A 22,584-nucleotide genomic window follows, 5' to 3' on the forward strand; every position below is an offset into this window, starting at 1 on the left:
GTCAAAGGATCAGTCGCCGACAACCGAGGATGAGAAGAAGCAGATGGACAAGATACCTTATGCATCTGCAATCGGTAGTCTTATGTATGCAATGATATGTACAAGGCCAGACATTGCACATGCAGTGGGAGTTGTCAGCCGATTTATGAGCAATCCGGGAAAGCAACACTGGGAGGCTGTGAAGTGGATATTCAGATATCTGAAAGGCAGCTCGAGTTCAGCTCTGTATTTCCGAAAATCAAAAACAGGATTGCAAGGGTATGTTGATGCTGACAACGGTGGTGATATTGATAGCAGAAAGAGCACATCCGGGTATGTTTACACCTTCGGAGGTACTGCAATCTCTTGGGTTTCCAAGTTGCAAAAGATAGTAGCTCTCTCTAGTTGTGAGGCTGAGTACGTTGCTGTGACGGAGGCCACAAAGGAAATGATGTGGCTACAATCTTTTCTGCGGGAATTGGATCAGGACCACGAGGGAAGTGTGCTATATTGTGATAGCCAAAGCGCCATTCATTTGGCAAAGAACCCGGTTTACCATGCTCGAACGAAGCACATACAACTCCGGTACCATTTCATTAGATCAGCTTTGGAAGATGGAGCGCTGGTGCTTGAGAAGATCGCAGGGAGTCAGAATCCAGCAGACATGCTGACAAAGGCAGTGACGATAGACAAACTGAAGCTATGCTCAACTTTAGTTGGCCTGCACGAAGTATGAAAGTAGGAAAGAGCTGCTGCATCGATCAAAGTGTGAAGACAAATTAAAATTAGTCTTCAAGTGGGAGATTTGTTAGGTGTGGAATTGGCCAAACAAGTCAATTCTTTTGTTTACATAGTCGTGATGTAAGCGCTTACCTCATAATAGTCGTGATGTAAGCGCTTACCTCATCATAGGAAATTCATTCCTATAAATAGGTAGCTTATGGTTCATTTGTAAGATATCATTAAGATCATTTGCTATACACATCCCAAGAGAGGAAAAATCTAAGAGAAATACTCTTAGTGAAAGGCCTAAGTAAGAGAAGGTCTTTGAGAGAATTTTCTGTGGTAAAATTCTTGAGTGTAATTGGGATTGGGGTTGTGAGGTTGAGTGTTGTAAACACTTGTAATATTTCTTCTTTAATAAGATCTGCAGCAGCAACGTGGACGTAGCTCTCACATTGAGGGTGAACCACTATAAATCTGTGTGTGCTATTTATTCTTCGCTTACATCACGGCGTAAGTAGGTTCTGTCTAAGGAGGTTGGTATTTAAGTGGTCCAGCTGTGACCCTCCAATCTTTCCTGGGAACCTGCTTACAAAGGTCGGATTTGGGATTTAAATCCTAACAGTGTCATGCCTCAGCATCATTGACCCAGTTAAAGTATATTTGAGATTATTCATTGCATTTCTGTAAAATCTTATTGTGAGTAGTAAACAGAAGCATTCAGTTTGACTGACTTGTGGAAATGACGATGTTTCAGGTGATTCGGACATTATCAAGTCTCTGCCTGGAGATCACTAAGAGTTGGTGATCTAGTAGTAATCCTCTAGAAACTATTTTACCCGGGCTGCGCCAACCTCCATAGCTGACCATAGAGTGATGGTCTGCATTTTTTTTTAGAGAGAGAGAGAGAGCAACGTTAGATACGGGTTAAGTTTAGTTTTATTTGGGTATGATATGTTATTGACGGGTCGGGTACTAAATTGATTGGGTCGGATCTTTATTTCTTTGATCCGGATGAAAAAATAAGAGGGAAAATAAATTGGCCACTGAGAGACTGACATGTGGCACGTCGTTATACTCAAGGGTATATTTGGCCCAAAGTATAATGGTAAGGGTATAATTGACCCTAAAGTATAACGAAGGGCATGGATGAACTATTTTTCAAAGTTCAAGGGTAATTTTAGCCTTTTCCGTAAAAAAAGAAAAAACTATAAATGCGCAAATTTTTTACATTATATGTGCACTTCCACAACGTAGAATAGGTTATTTACATTATTCTAAGTCATTTTAGCATATCAATGTAAAAAACTATTGATATGCTAATTGAATGTGCAGTTGAGGCATGCCGTCTGATACGTCATTTTCTGTACAAGGATCTACTATTGCTTGATCAGTCTCAATTTCAACATTAAATAAAATCTGATTCAAATATAATTGTACATATAAGCCAATAATTGGGGGCCTGCATATGAGTGAGAAATTGGAATTTTTTTTGCGCGGATTGCCCTTCGTTTGGGGTGGTCTTTAATTTTTGCCCTTCAAATTGGCAATTCTTAAGTTTTGCCCTTCATCTAATACCCTGCGATTATGAGTTTAAATTCCAGGTCAGTAACAAAAAAAATTATCAAGCAAAATTCTGCCTGAAGGACAAAAGTTAAAGACCACCATTTTGAGGGACAAAAATTAAAGACCACCCCAGCGAAGGGTAATCCTACAAATTAATCTTTAATTTTTGCCCCTCAAATTGCTTGTCTTTAATTTTTCTTTTCGCTTAAAAAAGTGATTGAAAATATCTTGAGGTTTTGGATTTGAGTCTCCGCTCAGTTAAAAAAAAAATCGCAAGACAAGGCTTCGCGAAAATTTCCTTTAGGCAAATTGCAAAAGTCTGTGCCTTAAGCCAGATGTGTGCCTTAAGGCAAAAGTCTGTCTTGCGACTTTTTTTTTTTTTTAATCTGCAGGAATTTTACTAAAGTAGGCTTAAGACCTAGCTTTTGCCCAAATAGGCCTAATTTTGCTACAAAATTCTACCTTGCAAATTATTATTTTTTCTAACTAAGCCGAGGTTCGAACCCAGAACCTCGGGATATTTGAGATGAAGGGTAAAAATTAAAGACCACCTTCGAGTAAGGGAAATCGTGCAAATTACCCAAACTTCAACAATCTATATGTTGGATATATAAAAGTTAGCTTAGTACATCCACATCTCCTAAATTTGTCGGCAAATTTCATTTAGAAACTAGAATTAAGGTTTGTTCTAATTGAGTACTTGAATAGATAATTATTTCTATCACACTTTCGATTCAATCAAATTTTGATTTTTTTTTTTACACGTGGCAAGTGTTTATTAGGTAGTTAAGTTAACCATCTAAAATATGTCATGATTTCAAGATAGTAACTTTTTATCAGGATAAATAAATTTACTATATCATTTTCTTCTTTTGCCCTCTAGCTCCAGGAGCTCCCTTTTTAGCTCTCTTAGTGACTCGAACACTTAACTATCGTGTTGGAGGTGGAGGGTGCTTAATATCTGAGCAACCCCCTCTTATCGTGTATCATCTAATTCTGGTTAAGACATTCATAATTACTCTCGGTCGTACTAAACATGCTTCTTAATTTTAATCAATATTCAATTTAATATTCATTCATGAGTCAAATTTTTTTACTGTTAGAAAGTTAATGATCTGTGAACAAAAAGGGGATAGACATCCTGTCGAAGGCAATTAAAAGCGGACTTAATCACGTTATCGGTTGAGTCAAATGTCATTAAGGAGACGACGATGTAACTATACTTTTGCGCTTTATCAATTTTGAAACATAAAATGGCTACAAATGTTACTCCCTCCGTCTCAAATTATTTATCGTGATTATTAAAAATATCTGTCTCAAATTATTTGTCGTTTTAGAAGTTTAAGGCATAGTTAATTATTTTTTCTCTATTTTACCCTTAGTAAAATTTTATCATTACTGTAGATGACTTATAAATAGAGTAAAAATTTAATAAAGAGAGATTATAATTTAGACATATACAAAAATAAAGTAGGTCAAACACCCTTCCTGATTAATTTTTCTTAAGAGGTGGGTAACAAATAATTTGAGACGGGTGGAGTAGACATATAGAGCCCGTTTGGATTGGCTTACAGCTTAAAGCTGTTTGCAACTTATAAGCTGAAAAAAATAAGTTGGGGTAGTCCAACTTATTTTTTTTGGCTTATAAGCTGTTTTCAGCTTATAAGCTGTTTTAGATAAACTAAGTCAAATGGGTCTAATTATTTTTTTGAGCTTATTTTAAGCATAAAATGACTTTAAGCTGGCCAGCCAAACACTCAAAAAAGCTGAAAACAGCTTATAAGCCAACTTATAAGCCAATCCAAACGGGCTCATATTTTCGAACTAGTCATATAATTCACATAGTAACAAATACTCCCAAGACAGACTGATGGAGGAGACGCGCCTCTTATAGCCTGGTCCTACTAAAGATCGATGACTATGTTACAGTATCTCAGCATTGAAAAGTCGAGTGGAATTTGTATCTAGTGGGGGCATAAATACCTGTGCTCAAATTGGAATAATTTATTGCTTCCTCCGACTATTTTTATTTATCCACTATATTAAAAATAAACTTTTACTTTTATCTGTTCACATTTTTCTATTTTATACTTAGGATTAATTACTCATTTCAAATCATTTTCCAAGTTGATTAAGACTGTATAACAATTAATTTGGGTATAATGGTAAAATACGCACTTTATTTATTACTCCCTCCGGATCAGAAAAAGAGTTCACTTAATCTTTTTTTCTTGGATAAAAAAAAGAGCCCACTTAGCAAATCAAGAAAGAATTAACCTTGTTTTTCCATATTTGCCCCTATTGAGTGTTATATGATTAAATTCCAATGCCTATTTAATTAGGGGTAGTTTAGTCAAATAACCTATTTTTATCTAGGAGTTAGTATTTTCTTAAGGGGTGTGCAAATAGCTAAGTGGACTATTTTCTTAAGGGGTGTGCAAATAGCTAAGTGGACTCTTTTTTTTATCCGGAAAGAGTATTTCTCAAGAGATATGCAAAAACCAGGAAGTGAACGGAGGGAGTACTTGGAATTGACAGGAAGATAAGATTGAACATAACATAAATGGGACCTCGTTTAATCTTAGGTTGGATGGTCGAGATATTAATTTGTTGTAGAAAAAAGTACTAATTAGTTGAGCGTAAATGAATGAATGTCAGTATTATTACTGAGTTACTACTCCGTGCTAAACACGGGGGCAAGGTCTTCCTCATCTGCCTTACCTTATAAATCATAAATGCATACACTTGGCAATGGATGTACAATACAATTCACCTCATATTTACTATAGTTGCACACAAATATATATCTGATATTTTTCAATCTGAACCTAGTGTTTCATCTACTAGTTCCATCAATTTTCCTTGCCTTTGTAGATCAAGGGCCTGAATACAAACACCAGAATGGACTTAAACGAAATGCAAGAGATATGTATTTTGCGTTGCATTTTGACCCGTTGGATTAAACTAGTCTGACCTGTTTTGACCAATAGTTTGACGGGTTATTTTATGTTCAACCTTTTGGGTCAAATCAACATACATGCTACATGTCATAACCCAACCATTTAAACTCCGAAAATATGGTTTGATTTTGCTACCTCTAGATTGAACTAATATGGGGAATTGTGATCCCTTACCCAATCTAGAAGGCAGACAAATTTCTCATATTTCATATTGTTCTTCGCAGCAGCAATCTCTAACGCCATTATGTCATAGTCTTCTACCTCCACCACTCTTTCTTGGTTAAGAATTTGATTACATAAAAAACTATCGAAAGTTGCCCCATATAAGATATCCAAAATCCAAGAAAGAGAAATAGCAAGGGTTCTACAAATCTTAAATGTATGTATATATATATATGGCATTAATAGAAAGAAAAAAAAAGTTTATGTATTTAATCTTAGATGTATATATGCTGCATGCAAGTTAACTCACATGCAGCATATATACATTACTTGCAAGTAATTTGTTATTTATCGGATGGTTATGCAGTTATTATACTTATTTGTTAATCCTCTAAAAAAGGATTAAGAAACAAAAACTAAGAATTCATCAGAATGAACAATAAAAACTAATAAACAAATACTCCTAACAATACAAAGATTTCGTTTGCAGTGTAGTGATTATCTTGCAAGTTTTCAACTTTAAGGAGTTCAAATCCCACCAAAAGTCACCTCTCTTTTTTCTTTTTCCATTTAAAGAAAAAAAAACTAGTACAAATTCTGTCTTTGAAGAGAGGATATTAAAGGGAGAATCTGTTTCATACATGACAAAACTTTTGCAAAGCTCACTGTAGAGATAGCTGTGGCAGAAATTGTAACGTAAACTCCTTCCAAAGCATTACTATTTCTTCTTTCTGATTACTCTAAAGCATCAAAATTAGGGTGTCAATTAAACGAAAAAATGACAGAAGCATAGAACAATCTATGACCAAATATTAACTCAGTGTGGAAAGCAATAATTAAAATATACATTGTGGTAGGATCAACATTTCCTCCTCCGTCGTTTTTCCTCTTTTATAATACAACATCGAGCAAAAAGAAAGACTTATTTAGAGGTAGATGTAGAAGGGAAGGCAGAAGAAGATCGATCAGTATGCTTTGTGTCAGTTGAACAAAAGAGTGATCGGTTTTCACTAGAAGTAACTTGCGTCTCATCATATTTGTCTCTTAGTCCTTGAAAATTAAATCCATCATCGTGGACGGTTGAATCTAAGTTAGAATCATTAACATCCAAACGACCTTCAAGCATGTTCACTACTGCAGACATGTTTGGCCTTAGTGCTGGAGATGGATTAGTACATAGTAAGGCCACTTTAATCATCCTCAATGCCTCCTTCTTGTTGTAATTGGAACCTAACCTTGGGTCCACTAGCTCCAAAAACTTTCCTTTTCTTTGTAAAACCAGGGCCTGAAAGAAGTACAATGATTGAAATGGAAAACTTGCGGAAGATACTTTTTGGTCTATGTTTTTTTTTTTTTTTTTTTGAAATACTACCAAGTCTACTTGATCAACAATACACATTCGTTTATGATAAAATAAAGTTCTCATCAAGCAAACGAAGACGTGCTTTAAATGTTCACTATTCATGGAGCTGATATCAAGAGATGCTGATTTCTTACCCAATCAAGAAGACAGACATAATTCTCATCAGGATTATATTTCATGTTGTTCTTCCCAGCAACTAGTTCTAATACAACCACCCCAAAACTGTACAAGTCTGCTTTATGTGTTAAATAACCCCAGAGTGCATATTCAGGGGCCATATAACCTCTGCAAAACAAATTAACAAGTTATACTCATGCAAGCTTGACTGAACAGGAGTTACCTAGAAGGCTTAAACTAATACTATTTACCTCAACACTAGGTAAAAATGGACAGCAGAAGTATTTGTTACTCCTTCCACTATAAAATTGACTGCCGTAGTTCGACTTACATGATTTTGAAGAGAATAATGATTGACATCTACTAGCTTATCATAGTTGTAATATGATAGGTCTTTGAAATAGTTCAGATCATTTTAATAATAATAAGTTTGAACATGGATTTTCAAAAGATGAGTGGCTTTGAAGAAAAATGTAAAATGATAAATAACCTTTTTAACCTGTTGAACTCTTGGGATCAGTAAGGTGCTAGCCATAACCTTTTGGAATTATATACCGAGGAGTAAAGATTACATTCAGGAAAAAGTGAAGTAACTGATACGACCTAAAATGGAAGGATGACATTCAAAAGGGAGTATATAGAACAATTAAAATTTGATTAATCAATTATAGTAGTTTAGAAACTCACATAGTCCCAGCAACCCTGGTGGTGACGTGTGTTTTCTCCTCATCGTGAAGTTTGGCCAGACCAAAGTCCGAGATCTTTGGATTTAGGTCTTTGTCAAGGAGTACATTTGTTCCTTTGATGTCTCTATGAATCATCTTCAGAGGTGATTCTTCATGTAGGTAAGCCAAGCCTTTAGCTATGCCAACACAGATCTTTTGCCTAGTTGGCCAGTCAAATTTTGGTCGACAGTCATCAGGACCTGCAATTTACTGTGAAATTGAAACTAGGCCCATACTCACACGAATTCACACACACACATATTTGCACGTATATGTGCACATAGATGAAGATATAAACTTGAGAACATTATTGGTGGAGAATGGGATCACCAAACTTTTTTTTTTGCCCAGTGTCCTTTTTAACTTGTACCTAAGTAATCCATGAAAATAGCACTTACCAAACAAAGCATGGGATAGGCTATTGTTCTCCATGTACTCATAAACTAGTAAAAGTTGGTTCCGTTCAACACAACATCCGTAGAGTCGGACGAGATTTGGGTGATGTAAACCTGACATCATGCCTATTTCATTTACAAATTCACGGTTCCCTTGTCTTGACTTGGATGAAAGCTGCTTGACAGCAATTATAGTACCATCTGCTAGTGTACCCTGAGCATTAAAAAAATGCATGAAGTTCATAAATGTTTTGCGATAGCATCCATTAGGAATTCCAGAGGAGGGGGGTAAGAAGGAAGAGTTATTTGAATTCCTATACATATTCACCTTGTAGACCGCACCAAATCCACCTTCACCAAGCTTGTTTGCAGCATCAAAGTTACTTGTGGCAGCTTTAATTTGTCTGAAAGTAAATATACCTGTTTGCAGATCTAGTCCTCTTAATTCTACAAAACAGTAAAAGAACAAGTTTAGGATGTTAGTTTCCCACAAGATAAATGAAAGAACATTTTGGCTTGAAAAGCATACAAAAAGTTATGGAAAGTTTGCACCTTCAAACCCATATCTATCATCCTTGTCTTCCCTAACCTCTAACTAGTGAAATCATGATTTTGAATAGCATATAGGCATATAAGTTTAATGTGGCAGGAAGTTTTCCAAAATAATAACTTCACCTAGTATTCCATTTGTACAATGATTCACATTCACTTCAATTTGCAAAAAACCACTCTTTGTCACTTCATTTTGATACAACTCGAAGAACCACGTAGAATGCAACAGAGAAAAGTTCTAATTACATTCTATTTGTCAGGCATAGACAAAAATTGAGGTTTAGAATCACCTGGTTCCATCAATTTCCTGTTTCTTCTTTTCCTCCAAGCAACAAAGAGAATCATCAGAATGAGAGCTAATGCTGACATCAGCGCTGCAGCTACAATTCGAATCCTCTTTTTCTGATTAGAAGAGGTCTCTGGCGGAGGAGGGGGCCTGAAGTCTAGTTACAGAACAAAATGTTCAAGAATGTTAGACGCCCTGGAATTTACTTGTATGCCGGAAATCATAGATATTATGCATAACTTATTCAACAAGACAAAATTTAATCAATATCTTCTAGAGCTTCAAATATATAATCATAGTCTTGTACGGATTCCAACTCCGAAAAGGTCTTACTTTTTGCATAAGATGCAAAGGTGAGCAACTTTTGTAAAAAAGACTTAGTCTCGCTATTTGACAGAGAAGAAGAGAAGAGATGCTACACATAAGAAATGAAAGTGAAGACAGAGAGTATTACTAGCTTCCAGAGAGATGGCAGATACTAAAGGACCATAGCTTCCTCTGCTTGGGATTGCTGTAGTTCCTTTCCCAGCATACTGAAAGCGCACCTGTACAGTTTTATCTTTTACTGTAACATTAAACTTTTGTTTCAAAGCTTTATCAACTCCTCCGGCTACTCTTTCAATATCAAAATCTTTAAGCTTCAATTCGTCCTGCATCCAGTTAAACAAAATCAGCTGCAGTTAATTGGATATCTTACCATATTCTAGTTCTCTGACATGTTGGTTCACCTGTATGTATACATCAAATATCCGTCTTCCAAGACTTTGGAAAGATCGGTTGTCTCTGTAAACTATTTCTGCAAAATGAAGTGTCAAACTGTAGCTTCCATTTGCTAAGCAACGTGCAAAGTAAGTCAAAGATAAAGGGGAGAGGTGAGCTGTCATGTAGAGCTGAGATTCGTCTCCCTTGATAGCAGATACATTATCTGCTTTGTAGTCATTCAACGATATGATACGATCCCAGAAGTGTCCTGTACTGCTGGCTCCCCAGTTCCCTTTCCAGTAAACAAATTTTGCAGCACCTGCTGAGTCTTCATCTGCTTCATAAGTAGTGTCTCCAATAGCTACTCTTCCTCCACCACAATTTATGTGCAACGAGTACTTGTCTGCAATATTCAAACCAGAGAAAGGTTACTGGAGATAATGAATATATTTCAGAAATATAAGACAATGACAAAACTGTTCAGTTCTTGTAGATTGTCATAAAAACTATCTAGTGCGTCAATGTTTTCCATGATCTAACTAGTTTACCAAAGGAACCAAATTATGCCTTGCTAGTTCTTCCTATATATTGTCAACAAGAAGCTGATAAACTACTGCATAATGGAACAATATCAAACAAAATACATAAATGGAGAGGGTAGAATTCAAAGCTCTGCAAACAGTGAGTACTCACCCTCTGAACATGGATTCATTGACAAGCACTTCCCGTTCTCTCTGAAGTAGTTGAAAGAGGTGTCAAAGAGGATAACTCCTTTTCAAGAGAATAATAGTCAACAGTTTATTTGACGTTAACACTTACACAAAATTCCTGGCCTTAAAGCTTCTGAATAAGTTTCTGATAAGAAAAGAAAACCAAACATGGAATCATCTGAACCGTATGTACATAAAAGAATATAGGAGAAAAGACAAAATTTAACACAAGGATCATACAGGTTGTCCCGACAGGTAGATGGTTCAGAGCTCTCATCGAACTTATTGTAGGAAAGGTCTATCACGCTGCATCAAAGGTATCCGACATGGTTAAGAGTTCATCAATTATTTTCAATCTAATGAGAGGGACCTTCACTTAGAGAAGACAGATTTAAATGCAATTAAATTAATGACAAGTCAGCTAGTTAAATCTGAATATCTTTATGTATTGCCTATCTATGATCCAATTCATTTTCACAAAAAACTCATGAAGGCCAAGACTTAAGAACTCAAGTCCTGGACTAGAGAACAATGAATGACTTTTTAATCTGATTCTCTATGCGAGCAACCACATTTGGTTGTGACATTTACTGCTTCCTTCTCTATCTGTCACCCTGTTATATAATCCTATGCTGAAGCTATACATGTCCTTTTCTAAATTGAGTGCAAAAGAATAACTAGTGTATAGGCAAAAGCAAGAAAAAGAATTATACTTACTATCTGGTGTCTCGAGTAATAAGCCACTCTGGAATTCGCCCAACAAAACCATTGCCAGTCAGATACCTAGCACGCAGCAAATATTTGATTTAACTAGGAGATCACAAATTTGAAATGCAATATCTGTATTGCATGTTCAAGAATATGACCCCATCTATCAGCTAGACACAAAAATGGAAAGAGATCTCCAGTCAAATCAAGACTCATTTTTGTGTGCAGCTCATGGAGAGAATACTACCGAGCTATAAACAAACCATCTAACATCAAAATCTTAAAATTTTGTGGGCAAAAAATAAGAAATATCATGTAAAGGCATTTGTCATCTAAGATTGTTTTGGTCATTGAGGCTATTTTCTGCTTTCCTTCAAACAAAGAAAAGGGCTTGGGCAATTGGAAAGGATACAGAAGATTGATGGATGGACCATCAACACTCATATAGTAAGACTAATATAATGAAACAGAGATGCAAAAGAAACATTTCCACATATAATTATAGGAATCTTCATGTTGTTCTGACTTACGTGGCCTCCAAGTTAGTCAGGCCTTCGAGATTTGCGATTCCTCCTTCAAGCTTGTTGAAACTCAGATCTCTGACAATGAACAATAAACAGAGTCAAACCCAAAACAATGCTCAATCACATATAGCTGAGCAAACTATAGCACAATTGTTAAAAGCTTAATTAAGTTTAGATAAAGGATAGGGAAAACGATAGCTCCGATGACAGGTTTGTACAAGAAGATCATTTTATTTCAAGAAAGTAAGAACATTGTTCCATATAGAGAAAGTGAGGTATGTTGTTTGCATTTATTCAAGATCCAACAACCCTCTGCCTCTCCTATTCAAAAAGTGGAGGCATGTAGAAGGAAAGGAAGAAAACGAGAGAGTCCTGAGGAGGGTCAGACATGCACAAAACGTCTTGCTTTAATTGATTGGACACAGCTTGTATAACAGGAAAAGGAAAAAAAAGAGATCATTAAGGAAAAAATTTAAAATAAATTCTAAAATCCATTGAAAGTAGCGGACTTACAGAAACCGTAATTCGCTCATTTCAGCTAGAAAATCAGGAATATTCCCTTGTATATTACAGCTTCTCAAAACCCTGCAATCAAAACACAGTTTCAGAGATATGACTTTCCTCTGATAAAGGAAGTGTTGGAATCTCCACTTGCAATTCTCAAATTATTAAGTACTCACAATTTAGTCATGCCAGTCATGTTTCTAAGTGGCGGAAATTTTGAAGCACCTCCCTTCAGGTCACTGATTCTTCTGTATATGCATCATCATAGTGTTAATTATCTTGGTTTCTACTTAGCTTAATCATAAGAACATGGGAAAAAGCAAAATAAAGTTTCAGAAAAAAACTTAAACTTACAGTTCATTCAAACTGGTCAAAACAGATACACTTGGGGGTATTGGTCCTTCAAATCCAGAACCTTCAATCTCTCTATTAAAAGAGCATATACTACAAATTAATTTCTACCAAAATATTTTAATTTGTACAAATATTACCAAATGAATATACTCACAGCATCTGTAGGTTTTTCCAGCTCTCAAAGTTAGGCAGTTTCCCAGCAAAGCTATTACTGCTTATCCTACTGTCTTGATGCCAAAAGGGAAAGCCAAGAATTCAAATTAACATATGTGGAAAAAAGACTTAGAAATCTCATCTTAGATGTACATTCAAATGCACTTACAGTTCAATCAATTTCGTCAGATTATTGAGTTCCACTGGCCACTCTCCTGTGAAATTATTAGCACTGAGAACACTGCACCAATCAAGATTCATAGAATTTAGAATGAAATCCAGCTCACACTTGATCTGCTCTTGTAGGAACACACTATAATTTAAAGGCAACCACTCCTTCATTTAAAGGGAATAAGCTATTGGAAAAGGTGTCCTTGCTAAGCATGGTGAAGTAAAACATGTCCTTGCTAAGCATGGTGAAGTAAAACAACTTTGAAGAAGCGTGGGCTTCAATCAGTAACATGCAAAGCGTCTTACGTGAGCAGCAGTTGTTTTGTTTGAATTTGACTTTAAAAATGAAAAGGGGGAAACAAAAAGACCCTTTTGTTATTTGAGTACTAGGACTCCTCTCTTCATATGCTTAGTGATCTCTTCATTGTCTCTTTATTCTTCTTCTTCTTCTCGGGTTTACTGTGACTGTTCTTCTACTCTGTTTTTTCTAGATTTGCTTCTTTCTTATGTTTCTTGTCCTTCTGTGTACACACTATCCTCCCCAGACCCACTTGTGGGATTACACTGGGTATGTTGTTGTTTTCGTCTTCGCCTTCTGTGTTGGTCTTCTTCTTCTTTTCAACTTCAATATTTGCATTTTTTTCTACTCTTCTCTCTCATCTGGTCAAAATAATTTCTTTCTCCTTTCCTTGTTTGTCCTCTCTATTTGATTTTCTATTCTGACATCTTTATACATGTACATTAATCATGTTTAGTAAGAGTTCTTTGAATTAATTTTGTTATTGCTGAATATGATATTGAAAGTAGTAGTGTCAATTGCAGTTTTGATATTACAAATACAAATCTCCATATGTTAGGTAATATATTGTTGCTTCCCTAAATTATACGCTTCACTTTGCAGAAGGTACACGGTATCTCGCTTCTCACTTAAAGCTCTCAGAAGCAAGTCGATTTTTTGCATTTCTTGCTTAGACAACAGAAATGTGTTTATCATCGAATATGACAAGCCCTCATTGACGACATAAGCTATGACCTAATAAGGTTTCCTCATGTCTTATTGATGGAGGGTGACCAAGTATGGAAGCATAACTCTCTTCATCAAGAAAAACACCACTGCTTGTAGACCTTGCAAAGAACTGCATCCTACAAAGGTGCTTAGACTAGAATCTTAACTTAGCACGACTACGAACCCTTTCCACCTCAGAGGTGGTCCTTAGCATAAAATGAGGCTCTAGGTCTCCAGGCGACAATGGTTGGCTCTCAAAACATCTCATTTTGGATTGTCATAGTCTACTCCTTCAACCACCATCTCCTTTCTATTTCTTAGCTTCATTTGAGTTTTAATTCACGATCACATCTTCCACAAAAAACAAACAGTAAATTGACTTATTAAATTAGTTAGGAAAAAAGAAGAGTAAGGAAGACTTACAGATTCTGTAAACTGACCAGATTCCCTACTTCTGCTGGAAGAGATCCATTAAACAAGTTAGTTTCCAAAGACCTGAAAAATTATGATGACTTCAGGAAATTTCAAGTATTCATGTACAGTTGGTCCATCTGAGAAAAGTGGAAGCAAGGGAACTTACATAATCGTAAGTGAGGTCATATTTCCTATGTACTTTGGGATTGGTCCAGATAGCCGATTATTAGAAATAACCCTGAAAACATTCAATTCATGAGAGTTCAAATCGAAGGTATACATTTCAATGCCTAATAAATAAATTGCCTCACATGAATTCCAGCTTGGTTGCTGCCCATTCAGGGGGGATCGTACCACTTAAGTAGTTGCGGTTGAGATCACTGCAGAAAAGGTAAAACCAGAATGATTATAAAAAACGTAAAATTCGAACTGATTTTCTAACAATTGTTCTGGATGCTCTCAGTACATTTTCTTCAGAAATGGTAACTTTGCCAGAGATGCAGGGAGGCCACCTGTGAGATCCTGTCCTCTGAGAAATCTGTTAAACAATTAGAGCAGCTGCTGTCAGAATTACTAGAGATATTAGAAATAAGCCTGTCCAGTTTACATGATCTCAATCAGTTTCATAATGCTAAGTCACTATTCAACAAATAAATCCATGCTCATCAATGTGATATTTGAATTAAAAAAAAAGGGCAGCCCGGTGCACTAAGCTCCCGCTATGCGCGGGGTCCGGGGAAGGGCCGGACCACAAGGGTCTATTGTACGCAGCCTTACCTTACATTTCTACAAGAGGCTGTTTCCACGGCTCGAACCCGTGACATCCTGATCACATGGTAGCAACTTTACCAGTTGCGCCAAGGCTCCCCTTCAATGTGATATTTGAATATTCACATAAAAAAAATGACATTCTAACAATAACCTAATACCATTTACCAAATTTCATTTAATCGGGAGATCAACCAAACCAGTAGAAATAATCCAAACTAATAAGGTACCTAATACCATTTACCAAATTTTATTTTCATCGACATATCAACCAAACCAGCAGAAGTAATCCAAACTAATAAGGACCTCAATTTCCTTTTTTCCTGACTTGTGGTCTTTGAAAAACAAAATCCTGAGGATTTTCCCAATATACCTAAAATTTCGTCCTTACCAGTTTAATCTGGACATTTAAACCCTAAAGAAATTGAGCTGCTTCCAAAGAAAAATTCAGTGAAGGGTCTAAACTGAAACAGCTTTAAAGTTGGCAGAACTATACTAACACAGCAATTCTCATTACTTCATCAAATTAATTAACTAACTATGGAAAAAATGCACTACTCCCTCCGTATCAATTAGTTTGGTTTTGACTTGGCACAGAGTTTAAGAAAGTTAAAAAAAAAAAAAAAAAAAAAAAAAAAATTTGTGGTCTTTAAATTAAATTACAAAATACTCCATATACTTTAATCTTGTGGTCTTAAACATATCTCATGGAAAGTTGAAATCGAGTTGTCAAGAAAAAGAATCTGACATTTCGTTAGACGGATTAAAAAGGAAAGTAACACGGATAAATTGAAACAGATGGAAAAGGGAGTATTACTTAACAAAACACATTTATTTGAAATAGAGAAATGGAGACTTACATGCTTTCAACATGACAAATATTACCAGGGAAAGTGCAATTGCAGACAAGAGTATTATTATACTGAGGCATATCTTTCCTTTTCGGTGTGCTCCAATTTGAGTTCCCATCACAAGGATTTAGCTTAAAATCCCAATCTTTTTTCCCCAACTGATCAGCAATTTCTTCAAGAGCTTCAACTGCAATTAATCAAAGTAATGGGTATCAAGTATCAACTTTCTTTTTTTTTTTTTAACATACATTACCTAAAAAAAAAGAAAAGTTAAAATCCTTTTACCTTCATCTTTAGGAAGTTGACCAGTTTGTGCTTTAATGTTGCTTGCAGTAAAACAAATGACTATGGTAAACAAGATGAGAAACAAATTGGAGTATCTTGGCATGGTCTTTTAGACTTCAAAAGCTTGAAAATTTAGAGGAATAATCATATGAAAATGGTAAAAACAAAGAGATTTTATGGGTGCTTAGTTTTTTTTTTTTTTTTTTTTTTTGAGGAAATGAAGGTGCTCTGGAAAAATAAATATAAAAAAATGAAGAAGGCAAGTTGATGAATATGATTTGAAGTTATAGGGAAACGAATCAACGATGATGCTTTTTTAATTATTGTCAGTGTTTGTTTGTTTGTGGCCTCATGTGGTAACGAAGACACCTTGGACAAGAAATTAAACGTCTACATAAACTGCATGAGTATGGGTCCCCATTTCATATATATATATATATATATATATATATATATATATTTTATGATGTCAGGAGAATTTAAAGGGAAAATGCACTTTTCTTCTACATAAAGTTACTTTACTTCCTATTCAAATAATAAGGTTGCACATGGCAGATACTACTGCATGTGCATAGAGGTGGAGCCGAGTAGGGATAACTGATTTATCCTAACTCTATAATGCACATATTAAGTTTATATTTTAGAAAGGAACAAAAAAAAAAAAAGCAATCTCTATTAGGAGTTATGACTTGGGATAACATGTTTATCTATTCCTCCCACCAGTATAATTCTAGTAGTAACTTGGAATGAAATCTATTGAGTTTTAACCTATGTTGAAAAATGTAAAGAAGTCATTCTAATACAAACTTAAAGGTGCACGTGGGTAACAGGAGTAAGTATTGTAATATGCATGAAGCGCATCTGAAAATTGTTCCAATTGGTCCAAACTTTGTAGTTTTCACACTACGTTTTTGCCATAGTCTTTTACACGTAAAAACTTAATATATCTGAAGGTATATTTTACTAAAATACACATGGCAGCTTATATTAATTGTCTACCATAGTCAACTTTAATTATTATCAACTTGTGTTCTCTCATGGTTTTTGACGCCCCTCTGTGCCGACCAGCCACGAGATCTCTCCCTTCTTTTTTTTTTTACTTTAATTGATTTGTTAAGTTGCCTGTTTTCAAGCTCTGACCATGATATTCAAGAGAACAATTTTTAGGACTACTTTAATTTTTTATGTACTAAAAGAATGAACGTGTACTAACTTTACAAAAGAGAAAAGGTCATCATTAAACTCAAATTCATAAAAGTGTAGTTTGAATTGTGAATTGTGACTTTTTGAAATTCGGACTATCTCATCCCAAGACCGTTGACTTTTCCTTGTGCAATATAGAACATATCATCAAATATTTGCTTCAGTTGGTTGTCTTTTGTTGTATATCAACCCAATTATATGATTAAACTAGACGGTCTATGTCCGTGCTGCGCACGGGCCCAACACTTTACATTATAATGCATTTATGTGTATGTAGCTGTCTTTGAATATATATATATATATATATATATATATATATATATATATATATATATATATATAATTATAGTTTGTGTTTCGTATCTAAAAATTTATTATATTAATGTTTGTTATGAATACAAAATCGGCAAATTTATTAATATTTTTTAAAAGAGAAGACTTGTTTAAAAGGAAACTATTTTTCTCTCTTTGAGATAAAACAATAGCAATATTTAAGCATCAGTTGATACTTTCAATTTTAATTCGATTAATTTAAAGGTGTAAAATACTTATTATTTTTTATCTCATTTTATTTGTCATGTTGTCTTTTGCATGATTTTTTAAGAAAACGTCGATTAGAATTATAATTTGAGTAATTTACCTTAGTCATTATTTGATCTCCATTTGATATATTTTTTTACGACATTAATCTCTTTTCACATTTATTAGAGTAGGAATAAAAATAAAAAAGTAATTAAATTCTATGTTATTTTAAAGTATAAATATTTTAAGTATATTTATTTTACCGAACATAACAAATAAATGACATAGCGGAATAACAAATATAACAGTTTAATATCTAGATTAGATCTCAGGCTAATATAAAAAATAAAAATAAAACTGTATGGTTTGACTACTTAACTTTTTGAAGAAAAATAATTTTATTTGCTCCCACTAATGGATTGATACGCACGTGACAATGAATCCGCCATTATTGACTTAATGAGATGCTTTGGAAATTACATGAATATTGTTTGATTTTTTAATATGGAGTGCGCTTTTTTTTTTACATTATTGATTTGCACTATTTTTATGCATATATATATATATATACACACACTATGTTCAAAACACGATGAATATAACATTGTAGTTTGTACTCCGTATCTAAAACTTTAGTATATTAGTGTTAACTACGAATACAAAGTTTGCACTTTTTTTTCACATTATTTTTTTTTAATATGGTGTTCACTTTTTTTTTTATATATATATTGTTTGCTTTTATTAATATGGCGTCCACCTTTTTTTTTACAGTAAGTTTGGAAATGGTGGGTCCCAATTTATTTTTTTTATATTGTTTGATGTTGTTTAGTATGAGTTCCAACCTTTATGGGATGCACTTTTTTTTGGGACATTATTAGTTTGTACTATTTTATGCATATAATATATATACATATACTATGTTCAAAATACGATTAATAAAACATTATAGTTTGTGCTCCGTATCTAAAACTTTATTATATTAGTGTTTGCTATGAATACAAAGCCAACACTTTTTTTTAACATTATATTTTTTTAATATGGGGTTCACTTTTTTTTTTATAGTGCTTGATTTTGATAATATAGGGTCCACTTTTTTTTTCCCATGAGTTTGGAGATGGTGAGTTCCACTTTTTTCTTCCTTTTTTTTTTTATTGCTCGATGTTATTTAGTATGGAGCCCACTCCTTTTTTTTAAGGACAATGGACGACGAAGCATGGGTCTAAACCCATGCTTTATATAGTTTTTTTTTTAATTTTATTTTTTATAGGTCTTTGACATATATATACATTTTAAGGAGAAATATTTACGAAACGTGAAGATAGTTTTATATTTACAAAACATAACATTACAAATCCTATACAAAACATGCTTTATTTTTTTAAAATTTTTTATTTTTTAAAAAAATTATTTTTAAATATTTTTTAATTTTTTTAAAAAAAATTAATATTTTTTTTCGCTCACAAACTTATGTATGAAATTTGTATGAAATGTGTATATCTCGCTCAAGACTTAAAAAGTTTGCTAAAAATTTAGTGTATAAAAACGGTATGAAATGTGTATATCTCGTTCAAGGCTTAAAAAATTCGCTCAAAATTGTGTGTATAAAAACAATATGAAATTTGTATCTTGCTCATGTCTTAAAATTTCGCTCACATTACCGTATATAAAATTCATGTTAGATTTCTGTAAAATTAATACGACTACAATAACATTGTATACAACTTTGATACAATATTCAAGACTTAAAATAATCGCTCAATTTTTTATGTATGAAATGTGTATATCTTGCTCAAGGCTTAAAAAGTTCGATCAAATTTTATGTATGAAGAACGTATGAAATGTGTATATCTTGATCAAGGCTTAAACATTACGCTCAAAATTTTATGCATGACAATAGTATGAAATGTGTATATCTCCCTCAAGACTTAGAATTTCATTGACATTTTTTGTATATAAAAGTTCATATTAGGTTTCTGGAAAATTAATATAACTACAATAACATTGTAACAATTTTCATACAATATTCAAGGCTTAAAGTTTTCGCTCAAAATTTTGTATATGAAAATTATATTAAAAATTTCGCCCACACATACATATTTCATACATTTCTCATACAACTTTCATACACAGAAATTTGAGGTAATTTTTTAAGCCTTTGAGAAAAAAAAAATTAAAAATATATATGTCATGTTTCGTAATATATCGTTATGTTTTGTAAATAAGGAAAACTATCGTTACGTTTCGTAAATATTTCTCCTTAACATGTATATATACGTAGTTTTTCCTTTTTTATATTGCTTGGTGTTGTTTAGTATAGAGCCCACCCTTTTGAACATTATTAGTTTGTATTATTTTTATGCATATAATATATATATATATATATATATATATATATATACACAGAGATACTATATTCAAAACACGATTAATATAACATTGTAGTTTATGCTCCGTATATTATTGTTTGCTACGAAAACGCACGTGGCAATGAATCTATCATTATTGACTTAATGAGATACTTTGAAAATTACATAAATATTGTTTGATTTTTTAATTTGAAGGCAATTTTTTTTAATATTATTAATTTGTACTATTTTTTTAATATTAATTATTGTTTAATACATGTGGGGCTCATAACTTTTTTTGAAAAAAAAATGGAACGGATATATATACACCTTAAAATTATGTGGCCCACATTTTTTTTTATATTAGTTGTTTTGTTTAATAATAGTTGTTTTGTTTAATATATATGAGTGGGGAATTAAACATAAGTGGGGCCTACAATTTAATATAAAAAAACGGACGACGAAAGTGCCATAAACTGGCTCTTCTAAAGAGTAAGTAAACAATTTGTATTTACGTTCGTCATTTTGTTTATACTGCAATCGAACCCAAGTTGGATATAGATTGCTTTTCTCCGCTTTAAAATCTTGAACATACAATATGTCTTTCCAATAATTTTTTGGATGACAATTTTGCAGTTGCAATTTAATATTGAAAAGGCGAAACATAAATAGTTTTTCAAGTTGCCACAAACCCTTGATAGGGAGCGCTTCCCCCCGAATGGAATCCTACATGGCACAAATTCGGATATAATCGAACTTTAATGCGGATACCGGACACCGAATGAAAAAAAAAAAAAAATTGCCACCAACCAACAATTAAAGTAGACACGTTAACTTTATTTGTAATTTTTTTTTTTTTACGTCCATCAAATGTACCTCATGGTCAATATATTCAAGCTAAAGACATAGATTTTTCATCTACTTGATGAAAATGTAACCGTTAGAATTGGTGAAGTCTCTAGTTTCATACTCATACGTAATTAATGGCGAATGTACTGCAAAATGATTTGGTTATTGTTGTACTATATTAATTGATGGTTGTGATCATTGGTACAACCAGGACCAATTATTGAACCGCGTCGGTCTTAAAAGGATTTTATAATCCAGTGGATGATCAATTTAATATGATGCGTGCTGCTTGATTCATACAGATCGGTATTACGGAAAAGTACTGACCTGTATAGACTCCGCATTATTCAATACGGACTTTTAGCAATTAATATATCCTATTGTTCTTTCCTTCAAAATATAAAAAAGGTCAAAAGAGAGATAAAATTAGGGAGTTCCCAACGCTGACTAATGACTATTGGATTTGGAGCCTCTTTGAATGGACTTAAAAAAAGCTGCTTGTAAGCTCAAAAAAGCTATATAAGATACTTTAGATAAACTAAGTCGGGTCAAATTATTTTTTAAATTTATTTTAACACAAAATAACTTATAAATTGACCAGTCAAACACTTAAAAAAGCTGTAACATCTTATAAGCAACTTATAAGTCTATCCAAACGGGCTCCTGGGAGTCTCAACTTTTAAAGGTCGGATGCGGCTCATCTCCGGTAACTCATCTCTCTATTTGGTCTAGTGCAGCTTTGACTGGTTTACACGTGTTCATTTAATTATTTAATGGTTAAGATTCATCTTATTAACCAAGTAATTATCTTAACCAGGGTTAGCAGTGTTTCTCTCCTCCCTTCGCTGCTTCTAAATCTATCCACAGAAAACAACAAGATGAAATAATCAAAGCTACTTTGGGCTGGTCTCAAAATCCCCAAAAGCTAAAATCTCATGTGTAGTCTTTGACATGCACATAGATAAAAAGGGTATCTCAGAATAGAAACTTAGAGAAGGAGAGAGTGACCACTTGTTGAAATTAAAGTTCCAATTATAATTATGATTACAAGTGGAAAAGAAGAATTCAAGATGTAATGATAATGAGAAACTCCAAATTTTGCAGCAAAAGACAACAACTTTTCTAACTTTTCCCCCTCAATTTCCAGTTTTTCACGCTCCTTTAGTTATATTATTATGGTGAAACCCCAAGTTGAAAATTCCGTTGGTTCCAAGAAGACACTAAGCTTTGTCAGATCACCATTTCCGTCTAAACAAGCCTCAAACTAGTTGAATTTACTCTCCTTACTTGGATCTGTGAATTTTCATAACCCAAGTGAATACTTTGGATCTTGTTCTCCGCTTTTTCTTGAGAACTTTACGGGGGAGGGAAATGGTCTTTGTTTGATATTGGTGAGAAACTGAGAATAAAGCAAAAAAGACTATATTCTGAAGTTTGCAGAACTGAATATCTTTAATGGAGAGATCCACTAGAGTTGCTGCTGGCAGCAAAGAGGAAAGAGGTGAAGATAGAGAATTGCTAACTAGAGTTAATATTATTTGGTTAATAAAATGGATCTAGTCCATCGAATAATCATGTGGACACGTGTAAGTGTAAGTTATTTAAGATGGCACTGGATCAAATGGAAAGAGATAAAAGGCCATAAATAGTCTCTTATCTATGGGAGTAGGTCTAAAATGGTTCCTTA

The 22,584-nt window shown here is 33.8% G+C and overlaps 1 protein-coding gene across 2 annotated transcripts; it reads right to left on the minus strand.

Annotated features, from left to right (window-relative positions):
• Positions 1-6,169: 6,169 nt before the first annotated feature.
• LOC132623754 (probable LRR receptor-like serine/threonine-protein kinase At1g07650) lies at positions 6,170-16,340 on the minus strand. Of its 2 annotated transcripts, XM_060338568.1 has the most exons (24): positions 15,979-16,335; positions 15,703-15,880; positions 14,541-14,612; positions 14,386-14,454; positions 14,241-14,312; positions 14,084-14,155; positions 12,653-12,724; positions 12,485-12,553; positions 12,331-12,402; positions 12,153-12,224; positions 11,986-12,057; positions 11,479-11,547; positions 10,958-11,023; positions 10,481-10,546; positions 10,350-10,385; positions 10,224-10,264; positions 9,557-9,933; positions 9,283-9,478; positions 8,833-8,985; positions 8,319-8,437; positions 7,994-8,204; positions 7,558-7,795; positions 6,888-7,038; positions 6,170-6,675 (listed from the first exon to the last, which is right to left on the minus strand). In XM_060338568.1, exons 1-24 carry the CDS (start codon positions 16,079-16,081, stop codon positions 6,313-6,315), a joined length of 3,009 nt encoding a protein of 1,002 aa, XP_060194551.1. In that variant the 5' UTR covers positions 16,082-16,335; the 3' UTR covers positions 6,170-6,312. The 2 variants fall into 2 exon arrangements, with proteins under 2 accessions (XP_060194551.1, XP_060194552.1); XM_060338569.1 differs by lacking the exon at positions 6,888-7,038 and having other exon boundaries at positions 6,500-6,675; positions 15,979-16,340.
• Between the last annotated feature and the right edge of the window lie 6,244 nt (positions 16,341-22,584).

Source organism: Lycium barbarum, chromosome 12 (genome assembly GCF_019175385.1).
Source record: "Lycium barbarum isolate Lr01 chromosome 12, ASM1917538v2, whole genome shotgun sequence".
NCBI classification, from domain to species: domain Eukaryota; kingdom Viridiplantae; phylum Streptophyta; class Magnoliopsida; order Solanales; family Solanaceae; genus Lycium; species Lycium barbarum.

Excerpts from the sequence above, each read along its gene's own strand:
- LOC132623754 (XM_060338568.1), bottom strand. The coding sequence starts at position 16,081 with ATGCCAAGATACTCCAATTTGTTTCTCATCTTGTTTACCATAGTCATT. Across the intron at positions 8,438-8,832 it reads CAGGAAATTGATGGAACCAG|AATTAAGAGGACTAGATCTG; the intron begins GTGATTCTAAAC and ends ACTGTTTTGTAG. Across the intron at positions 8,205-8,318 it reads GATTTGGTGCGGTCTACAAG|GGTACACTAGCAGATGGTAC; the intron begins GTGAATATGTAT and ends TTTAATGCTCAG.